General features: G+C 41.3%; 2 protein-coding genes across 2 annotated transcripts; one reads left to right on the forward strand and one right to left on the reverse strand.

The window, feature by feature from the left end:
- The first annotated feature begins 4,182 nt into the window (after positions 1–4,182).
- On the forward strand, positions 4,183–4,853 carry LOC147904258 (uncharacterized). Its single transcript, XM_087385119.1, has 2 exons — positions 4,183–4,572; positions 4,668–4,853. Exons 1-2 carry the CDS (start codon positions 4,183–4,185, stop codon positions 4,851–4,853), a joined length of 576 nt encoding a protein of 191 aa, XP_087241245.1.
- A 4,005-nt stretch (positions 4,854–8,858) lies between these two features.
- LOC147904259 (uncharacterized) lies at positions 8,859–10,398 on the reverse strand. The gene is made up of 3 exons (XM_087398044.1): positions 10,175–10,398; positions 9,146–9,669; positions 8,859–9,046 (listed from the first exon to the last, which is right to left on the reverse strand). The coding sequence occupies exons 1-2, from the start codon at positions 10,297–10,299 to the stop codon at positions 9,477–9,479; spliced, it is 318 nt and encodes a 105-aa protein (XP_087254170.1). The 5' UTR covers positions 10,300–10,398; the 3' UTR covers positions 8,859–9,046; positions 9,146–9,476.
- Between the last annotated feature and the right edge of the window lie 477 nt (positions 10,399–10,875).

Consider the following 10,875-nt stretch of genomic DNA (forward strand, 5'->3'; position numbering starts at 1 on the left):
GATTCTAGGAGCTGATTGAGGAGATGATTGAGGAGATGATTGTGGAGCTTGGTGGCTCACGTAGAGGTGCCTACATATGGACCTCACCTTTCTTCATTCCATAAGCAAGCATTCTCTTGTTTGGATAGGCTGAAATATGATGGATTTACAGCCATTCACTATGCCTATATGGTCAAAGTGATAGTAGCACTTTCCGTGCTCTCTCTAGCCAAGCCTTGTGGCTCTTAATTTGATCCTGAGTAGGATTCTTGACAGGCATGTCAGGCTTCACCAGTAATGAGATCCCAATACCCTTTTCCAATTAGGAAATTTTCCATTCGAAACATCCAAATAGCATAATTATTTTGATCCAACTTCTCTCCAACAATCTGTATAATGTTGTCACTGCCACTAGCATTAGCCATGGTTTCCAACAGCATATTTCTGCAACTTTTTGCTGTTTTGCACAGTCAATAACTTCCGCACGTTACCTCAGATGCAAAAACTAACAAACAAATTGTAGCCAATCCACAAGTCTACAACTTTCCAATTTAGTGCAAGTCCAAATTTCGTAAGGTTTCACTGTTATTTGCTGCTAAAAACAAGCACCTGCACACTTTTGACAGCAGTCCGAAAACTTCCAGTTACTAATTCAATGGATCAACCAGACTCAAAATGCCACTTTGCTACTATCATTGGCAAAGCATAGCATCTGTCAAGCTACTTGACATTAACATCCAACCACTGGGCATCAAAATACCATCACATATATCCATGAACATTGCAATATCATGCCTGCAACTGCATCTGACAATTTGACAGTAAGTTGTAAACTGAGACTTTCTGATTTTCCCAAGCTCATAACTTTTGACAGTAAATCCAAATGAACTTGCTTCCAAAAGCAAGGTTGGAGCTTGTATACTTGCTTCCAACTTGTCAGGTCAGACCAGCATCCAAATCCACCCAGTTTGAGAAATAAACAGTCCGAAAAATGACAATTTGATCACTTTTGAACAAAAAAACAGCAACAGCACTTTTTGTGTTTGGAGGAACACGGGAGTCCTGGCAGCTCACAAAGAGACTAAGACTCCACAAAAATGATGTATGAGGATGTAGCAAACCTTTGGGGTGCTAGAAAAAGGAAGAAAGCAAGTCGTATATCACTTTTGAAGTCTCGAAAAGTTGTCGAGGAGCAAAAAAGACAAGATCTACAAGCTGAAGGTTCTCTTTACTTGATAGGAGATGTAGGAGAGATTTTTTCCAGCCACAAACAACCTCCACAAAGTTGGGCGATGAGGTTTGGAGAGCCATTTCACAAACAACCTCCAAAGAGCTAGGCGATGAGGTTTGGAGAGACATTTTTGCTTCTTACTGCTGTATATACCTCTTGCTTGGCTCAAACCAAGTAGTAGTTGTCCAGAAAAAGAGATCAGCTCTGTTCTATCACACCCAAACAGTAAAAACGAGTTGTATTTTGTCAAAATACATCTCCCACGAGCAACCTATGGGTAATAGCGATCTCCCCTTAGCAAGAAGACATCAATTGGATAGCTGCCAAGCCAAACAGAAGCTGGAAATTGCCACTTCAGTCCAAAAAACGAGATCTCTTCTCATCACTTCGAAGCTTTAGAGTAGGAGAAGCACTCCCGCAAACTTCCACAAGCAGTGAGCAACCAGAAGGCAAGGAACGGTAGCTCTAATACCATATTAAAAAAAACAAGAAGAGAGATATAAGAAGCAACCAGGAGGGAGCAACTGTCTCCTCCACAATCAGCTCATATTCACCCCACAATACAATTGAACACTACTAAGGTCACACCCATACATAGTAGATAAGAAGTAACTATGGTTGAGTCAGTGTGACTCACCTTATTCACCTACTCACACAATAGGAACAATAACCGAGAGCTTGATTCCCAACAATTTAGGGTTAGGGTTAGGGATCTAACCCTTTCCTTTATAGCACTCTATGAGGTTAGTGCTATGCACCGCCAACTCAAGATTTTGCCACCAAACTCCCTTCAAAGAAACAGCTAGCACTGCAATGAGCCAGCTCACGTAATCGGCACCTCCAATCTTCTATGTAGTTGACCTTCACGACCTCTAACAACATTCAGCCCAGTTGACTCTTGACGAGAACAGCGCCCTCAAGGACCATCTCTCTAGAAAAGCCTAACAACTCTAGAAAAGTAGTAACATCCCATAGGCACTCCATATGCACAGATGGTTGGTTGCCCACACGCCATAGCAGAATACTCCAAAGACGAAATGCCACCACTTGCAAGCACCTCTAGCAATCAAACTCTCGACTTGGCTGACAGCAACGTCTACCTACAGTAGCAGCGTGGCCTCACATCAACACACCTTCACGAAGCTGCAACCCTCGTAGACCATGACAAGTAAACACAGCCAAACCCATGATCATCGATGTAGAAGATGATGGAATCATAAAGATTCCATCAGCACCTTCAGTAGATTTTGGCGAATCTGAGCCCCACAGGGCTTTTTGGCACGTGGCATTGACCATACCCTAAGGGTGACCACAGAGGGGCATGGTCCGTAGGTTGCCACATGGCAACCCAACCTTATCCTCCACATAGGCACTGTGCCACATCAGCATTTTACTTAGTAGGCCATATTCTTTGACATGTCATCTTCCAGCTCATCAAAGAGCCACATCAACAACGATGCCAAGTCCCTTCCAAGTCATCCTTATTTGGCATGTGAGCTGTACTACTAGCCTAACGTTAACATTCATCGAGCTATTTTTGTTGTTTCTTCTCACTCCAGCGCTGCATGGACTATCAAACCCCACTCTCGGAAGGGGTTGTTGACCAAAATCTGTGTGATGAGTTTTTCGACGGCGAAAAGCCCAGAGGCAGACGCTGGTGGACCTCAATCTCCAGTGCTAGTGGAGCCCTCTCCACTCCAACTCTCCCAACACCTCTGCTCCTGGACTCTCCTCCACTGCCTCTCTTGAGCTGACCCTCCACCGCCTCTCACAAAAATATATTCATACATACGTTCCAAGCCTTTGTGCTCAACCATGGCATAGCTAATGCCCCTATGACTGCTATTGTTTTCAATCAAGCTGAGAAGCTGTAGATTCACCACTGAGACTGGCGGATTGAACAGCAAGTCTAACATACGTTGAGTAGCTCCTCTGGCCTGATGAAACAATTGTTTTGCAGCATTATTCGTCCCTGGTTTGGAAGCACAAACAGCTGCAACGACAAAAAAAGGTAAATATTAGCATCAAAGCTAATACAAGTAGGAGATAGACAGCTTTTCCAAAATCTATGTTAGTTGGAGTGCTCATTTCCTTCAGCATTGGAGAGCTAGTTCACTGGCTTCTTTCTAGTGTTGCTTTCAAACATGCCGTACTCTAAGGGCTTTTTGCTGTCTACAGGAAGTGGACGTTAAAAGAGTTACAGATTCTATGTGAAAGGACAACGAACAACCTCTAGCTCTGAGGTATGATTTCTCTGGAATGCGCCATCACTATCTTTTTCATTAAAATGCCCGATTGCAAGAATTCCTATGCATACAATACTTTGTGCATCTCTTATTGGCAGAATGGCGCATAGAATTCAAATTCAAGAACCCTCCACAGGAGAAATAGATAGCTCTATGTTGCATTGGGAGATTGAGCATGATAACCGGTCATGCTACTCTATGATTTGTTTTGCTCACATACCATGGGATAAAGTGTCTGACTTTGTTATTGGAGAGGGAAGAAGAAGGGATGCCCCAACTAACTTCAAGAAGCAAGCTATTCAAGAATGGGACAATGTCCTCACTCAAGCCAATGAAAAGAGTTGGAAGACTCGTATTGTGTACGTGTGTTCTTGCTTTTCATAATTTGCATTCTATAATTACTTTAGGGTCTTGTTAGTGACTATGCTTCTTATAATGGTGCAGATTTTGGTGTGTTTATGGGCCTAAAGATAAACGTAGTACTCCTGTCCCTTTGATAGATTCCCAAAACAAGGCAAGGGGAGTAGACCTAAGGCGAGGAGTGGCACACACATGAATGGTTGCACTTGCCATTTTGTTGTGAAGAGGCTTTGCATCCCGAATATTGCATGTGTAACATACACACAGCCTAATCATGTCGACAAAAATGATGAGATTTGTCATGGTATGCATTTCGATGGTGATGCACGAATCAACACAAGTTTTGCACCATGGCTTTCTATAGACATGAGAGGTTGGGTTCGCAACATGCTCTTAAAAGGTTTCACACCACAACAGGTGTGGGATCAACATGTGCAAGCCATTAAGAGACAGGCTGAGGAGGATCCATGCCATGCAATGGGTCGAGATGACTTCTTAACTTTAAGAGATGTTCTAAATACATCAAAAAAGCTTGCACAAGAGACATTTCAACTACATGAGAATGATGTTGATAGTGTGAGGTTATGGGTAATACAAAACATGAAAAACACTTTCATATATCAACCACAAGATGAAGAGAAAGGCCAGCCCTTTGTTCTAGGAGTTCAAACCGAATGGCAATTGCTTAAGCTCAACAAATATGGCCAGAATGGACTTCTGGCGATGGATGCTACTTTTGCTACTAACAAGTACAAGGTACAATTCAATCTCTTTATAAATTCAGCCCTTATTTTATCATAGTGTTTTAATTTTAGCATTGATATAAGGCTTTTTATATTTATGCATGACAGTTTAATTTGTACACCATTTTGGTTTTTGATTCACATCGAAATGGTGTCCCTATCGCTAGGGTCATCACATCAAACTCAATCGCAGTCAATTGTACCATGTGGTTGAAAGCTTTCAAAAACCAAATCTTGGATCTTAACCCCTCATGGGAGCCTAGTGCATTCATGGTGGATGATGCTGCAGCTTAGTTAGAAGCTCAGTTAGAGGCTTTGAGGCAAGTTTCTGCACTTGAAGCCTTGATTTCTTTCTTAGTCATAATATAAACTATGCGATCCTTTAATGTTGTTCGACCTATCTGCACGGAAGTATTTTATGTGCCCATTCTTTTATGCCTATGGCATGTTAGGAGAGCATGGCTAAAAAACTTAGTAAAAAAGGTACATGATTGGCCTACGCGAGCAAGAATGTTCAGGGCTTTAGGAAATATTATGAACAAGCATGGCATGACTGGCCAGTCATTTCAAGAAAGAGAGGATGAGGTGAAAGACAAGGTGGTTGAGTTCTACATGGTATTTAGAGAACAAGCCTCGTTCATACAGTACTTCAAGCAACAATGGGATTCTCGGATTGGTACATTATTTTATCTTCATCATATACTTTCTTTTGATATTTCAATCATGGTCTATATTTTTGGATTTATGACTAAGTTTTAAAAGTCTCCTTGATAAGTATGTGGGGGCGGGCCATGCGAACATGCCACATGCCAATCAAGATACTAATGGTGCTATTGAATCATTTCATGCATCATTAAAGGCAAGATTCATTATTGGCAAGCGTACATTGTTTGGAAGAAGAGTTGACTGGCTTTTACATAAGCTTATGACTGTGGCACTCCCTTATTTTTGGTACCTAGACATGCTAAAAGAGAGTGGTTTTAAAAAGAATATGGCAATAGAGACTGTATTAGAACCAAACCAAGCCTAACTTTTTCTATTATGTGTATAATGGTGATACGGAGTGGGCATGTTGCACTTGTGATTGGGCACAGAGATGTAATTCGTGTAAGCACCAAGCCAAAGTTATGATTCTTACCGGCATTTTAACAACTACCATTGTTGACAAGTGCCTCGAGCTGTACTATAATAACTTTTCCAATGTTACACGTCCCGCTCGACACTTTCCAGGTAACCTCATTTTATTAGTGTCTCATGTTTGCACTCTCTTATGTGTAACCTTCCAAGATTTCTTTCCCGCTTACACATTTCTAATTGTAACTTGTGTAATGTTGTCTACTACAGTTTAGGCAAGTCAAGAAGCAGATTGCAGAAGTGGGGTACAATGGTATGTTACTCTATGATTGTCTACTTATTCATTTGGGTTGAGCATTCTTTCTTATTGATGATTTGCACACCAACCATATCTTTGTAGGTCTCGAGCCTTGGAATGAAGAGAAAGAATTTCAATCGCAAGTGAATGAGACATCAGTAGAAAGTGAGTAGATGTTTGTTTAAGAATTCATGTTATATTTGTATCTTTCTCCCCCTTTCATACTAGGGGATATTGGAGATTCTTGGTATCTTGTAAAAAAGTATGTTAGTGACATTTGCAAGTGTGTCACTATATACGAACACTAAAGGAGTGTGTAATGGATGGCTTTACTCGTGCATTAGAGATTGTTGGTATGTGGAGTTCTCATGTGCTACTTGCTTTCTTAATTTTGTAATGATGCAAATTTTTCTATTATAAATGTGTGTTTTTGTGTTTGTCATAGGAGATGATGATTTCTTACTCTCTCAACTAGACAGCATGGTGTCAGGAACCAATTTGCGCTTGGAGGAATTGAAGGAAAGATCACGAGATATGACTTTGCATCCCTCAATTGCTTTAGAGGAAATTCAGGATGGCTTTGGAAACTCTATCCAAAGAAAGTGTCCAATGATAGAGAAAAGGAGATCGAAGAAAGGAAGGCCCTCTCATCCCATTACTAGGGAGTCAGTCTTTCAAAAAAGTAAAAGCTCCCAAGAGAATGAAAATGCAAGAGAAATTAGACAAGAAAGCTTCTAAATGAAAGCTTGTGAGAGCTTATTCATTTGGGTTTAGTTTGTGAAAACTTGTATGACATCATGGTTTAGTGACTGCATAGTAAAATCTTAAGTTAAGGACATCTTGACTCAAGGACATCACATCTTCGACTTAAGGACATCCAAAACTTAAGGACATGTCCACTTGGAGTCAAATTAAAAGAGGTTGCATTTCACTTACAACTTATGGACATCTCGAAGTTAAGGACAACTATAACTTAAGGACATGTCTACTTGGAGTTTTAAATTAAAAAAAGAATGCATTTCACTTACAACTTAAGGACATCTCAGAGTTAAGGACATCTCGACTTAAGGACATCACATCTTCGACCTAAGGACATCCAAAACTTAAGGACATGTCCACTTGGAGTTAAATTAAAAGAGGTTGCATTTCACTTACAACTTATGGACATCTCGAAGTTAAGGACAACTATAACTTAAGGACATGTCTACTTGGAGTTTTGAATTAAAAAAAGAATGCATTTCACTTACAACTTAAGGACATCTCAGAGTTAAGGACATCTCGACTTAAGGACATCACATCTCCGACTTAAGGACATCCAAAACTTAAGGACATGTCCACTTGGAGTTAAATTAAAAGAAGTTGCATTTCACTTACAACTTATGGACATCTCGGAGTTAAGGCCAACTATAACTTAAGGACATGTCTACTTGGAGTTTTAAATTAAAAAAGAATGCATTTCACTTGCAACTTAAGGACATCTCGGAGTTAAGGACATCTCGACTTAAGGACATCACATCTCCGACTTAAGGACATCCAAAACTTAAGGACATGTCCACTTGAGGACATGTCTACTTGGAGTTTTAAATTTAAAAAAGAATGCATTTCACTTACAACTTAAGGACATCACGGAGTTAAGGACATCTTGACTTAAGGACATCACATCTTTGACTTAAGGGCATCCAAAACTTAAGGACATGTCCACTTGGAGTTAAATTAAAAGAGGTTCCATTTTACTTACAACTTATGGGCATCTCGGAGTTAAGGACAACTATAACTTAAGGACATGTCTACAAGTTAGTACTTAAGATACATGAGACTTAAGATACATCTCAGATTCAAGTTAGTACTTAAGATACATCCATCCATAACATCTCAAATTCAAGTTAGTACTTAAGATACATCCATCCATAACATCTCAAACTTAATGACATTTGAAACTTAAAGACATCCCATGTTGAATTTAAAGACATCACAAACTAAAATAGACATCCCAACATCACTTAAAGGTATCACAAACTAAAATAGACATCCCAACATCACTTAAAGGTATCACAAACTAAAAAAGACATCCCAACATAAGGACATGTAGGACTATAAGATCGAGAAAGTACTCTTTGCTAGCTATACTGAAAGTAAACCAAATGGCATCTTTATTTAGAGATACAACCAAGAAAGTATGATCTCAAATTACAACTAAGAAAGTGATAGCCTAATTCTTTTTACTAGCACGCTTGAAGACCCGAGCTCCCTTTCTAGAAGAGCTTCGCAATACCGATGCTCGAGTCCTAGAAGAAACAACTTCAAACTCTTGCAACTTTGCACAACACCATTCATTGGCATTTGCATAACCCATGCTACAAAGATCATGAAGGCTTGGAGTCACGCCAGTGTGTACTTGACGATGGCTTATTGTGAAGGGGGACACAAGTCCTGATATGTTCACCTCCCTCTCTAGGACATCCTCTTCTCTTGGTGGAGTTGTCAGAAGTGGGAAGTCATCCTACTCCAAGTCTATCACATCATACAATTCCAAAATCCCAAATTAGAAAGACCATGCACAAGACTTTACCAAAAAATATAAGAAAGAAAGACCCTTGTGAAGAAACTTACCTGCGGTCTAGGCTTTTATTGGAGATAGTGTTGCGAGTGGGGAGACATCTTTCTCCAGGTCTACGACATGATCTGGGCCAAGTCAAATCCCAATGCCATAATTAGAAATCACATGGACAAAAGTTATTGAAATCTACAAGAGACACCCATTTGAGGGGACATGCCTTTGGTCCGAATTTTAGCTGGTGGTGGTGTCTGGAGTAGAAAGACATTCTTCTCCATGCACCAAGACAAATCCCAAATTAAGAATCACATGGAAGACATTTCAAGAGGATGTACAAGTAAGAGAGATCTTTTTAAGAACTTACCTTTGCTTTTGTTCTGCGATGGTGGAGGAATAAGAAAAGTCTGGGATAGTTTCTGAATGACTTCAAGCATGGCTCCCAATTGAGCATGGACATCTACACAGGAATGAGCTTCTAGGTTTGCAACAGTTGAGATATGCCTAGTGGAAGACTTAGGTGGTGTCACCAAGTCAATGGAAACCTTGGACGAGGAGCTTGCACTGCTTGTGACAAATGTATCAAGGACATGTGAGAGACATCCCTCACAAACATACCACCTTTATCACATTGTGAGAAAATATACATGCAATAAATATGACTCACCTGAATGTGTTAATGATGAACAATGTTTGACACTACCTTGGTCCTTGGCTTGAAAATGAGCCTCCAATGTTTGGCACTTGAGGTTGAAGACCTTCATATACTTTTCCATGCCATTCGCCACCACAAAGCCCATCACAAAGGCCTTCCTCTCACGATACATTCTCTCAGGTGACCTGTGTTTTGAAGGGCTGCCATTGTGAGTTTTCTTCCACTCCATCAAAGCTTGCTGTATGAGATGGTGCCTCTTCTTTGAAACTCTTGCAGAGTTTCGTTTCATCATCTGCAAGTCTTGCCCCGTTGGAACTTTTGAACCAGATGTGATTTTCACTAACTCATTCCCAATGCGAATCCCGAGTCTCTGCCTAAGAGCCGGGATGGGCCCCAAGCCGTGGTGCTTTCGACGATGCAAATCAAGATGGGTGTTTGTTTTGAATACATGAGAATCATTACGAGAGCCACTACAATCTCCCACTTTGCAAATGAAAGAACGCCTATGGTGTTGAGAAATCCACTCCTCAAACTGCAACATAAAAAGGAAAAAGATGATGAGAATAAATGAAACGTAAAACAACTTGTTTCTCATCCCGATTAGTGACGCTAAAATTGTTGAGAGAATTTGCAGTCTATAATTATGGCCATAACATTAAGCAGGAGAGCACACATCACAAACATAGAAAACATAAATTAAATTTGTTACAGCCTGTTCTATGGTTGCCCTTTTTCGACATCCTTGTAGTTTGACAACAATAAGCATAGTACTTCTAAAACAGTCAATTGCTATTACATGGCCTCAAGCTCATGTAAATCTACAAGCGACTAGTGGACTGTGACGCTCGCTCATGATAAGATCCGTAGTGGCAGGGAAGAACCCCGGGTGCAGCTGTGGAGAAATACTAGAATTGCTTAATTTTTTGGCTTCGTGGCAATTTTGCGTAACGCAGAGGCGAGGGAGTCGAGGGAGAATGGATGGAATGCTAAATACAAATGCCTTATGAATAGGCGTTAACGTTAGGCAATGCAAGTACCTCCAAAGTGTGACACCCAAGTTTGTGTTCGTAGGGTTCATCGCTGCTACAGAGGCGGCTTCCTCCCCATTTGGATTCTGCAGATAGTCGTCCTCCACTACCTTGCTATTCGAAGCTTGGTCCATGATTTTCTACAGGGAGGCGCAATGCAAGTGTCCTCTTAAGAGGCTCCTATCTTCTCGTTTGCAGGGAGCGAGTTTTGTGGCTCTGAGGAGAGGCGGTGGAGGGAGAGTCCAGGAGCAGAGGCGGTGGGAGAGTTGGAGTGGGGAGGGCTCCACCAGCGCTGGAGATGAGGTCCACCAGCGTCTGCCTCCGAGCTTTTCCCCATCACACAGATTTTGGTCAACAACCCCTTTCGAGCGTGGAGCATTGGCGTGAGAAGCAGCGACAAAAATAGCCCCATGAACGTTAACGTTGGGCATACTACCATGTCACCATGCCACGTGAGTAGCTGACTAGACTGCCGTGTTATCCATGCCATGTCATCAGTTGAGTCACCACTACCACCTCATCTTCCACCTCAATACTGCCAACTCATCACTGCCACATGGCAATCCCGTGTCAGACAGGCACACACTGGCACTACATGTGCACCCAGTTACCACCTCGTTACCACATCATCACTGCTCCACTAGCACACCCCTTGGCAAGCACACTTCTACAAGTGACTCACCCTGCCACATCATCACTGTGCAGTTGAC

Source organism: Dipteris shenzhenensis, chromosome 2 (genome assembly GCF_047967505.1).
Source record: "Dipteris shenzhenensis isolate YYH24624 ecotype China chromosome 2, Dip_SZ_1.0, whole genome shotgun sequence".
NCBI classification, from domain to species: domain Eukaryota; kingdom Viridiplantae; phylum Streptophyta; class Polypodiopsida; order Gleicheniales; family Dipteridaceae; genus Dipteris; species Dipteris shenzhenensis.

What these genes read in the sequence shown, in the direction of transcription:
- LOC147904258 (XM_087385119.1), top strand. Translation starts at nt 4,183, where the DNA reads ATGAGAGGTTGGGTTCGCAACATGCTCTTAAAAGGTTTCACACCACAA. An exon ending in TTGCTACTAACAAGTACAAG is followed by an intron (nt 4,573 to 4,667) that starts GTACAATTCAAT and finishes TATGCATGACAG; the next exon opens with TTTAATTTGTACACCATTTT.
- LOC147904259 (XM_087398044.1), bottom strand. Translation starts at nt 10,299, where the DNA reads ATGGACCAAGCTTCGAATAGCAAGGTAGTGGAGGACGACTATCTGCAG. An exon ending in TTGGGTGTCACACTTTGGAG is followed by an intron (nt 9,670 to 10,174) that starts GTACTTGCATTG and finishes TTTATGTTGCAG; the next exon opens with TTTGAGGAGTGGATTTCTCA.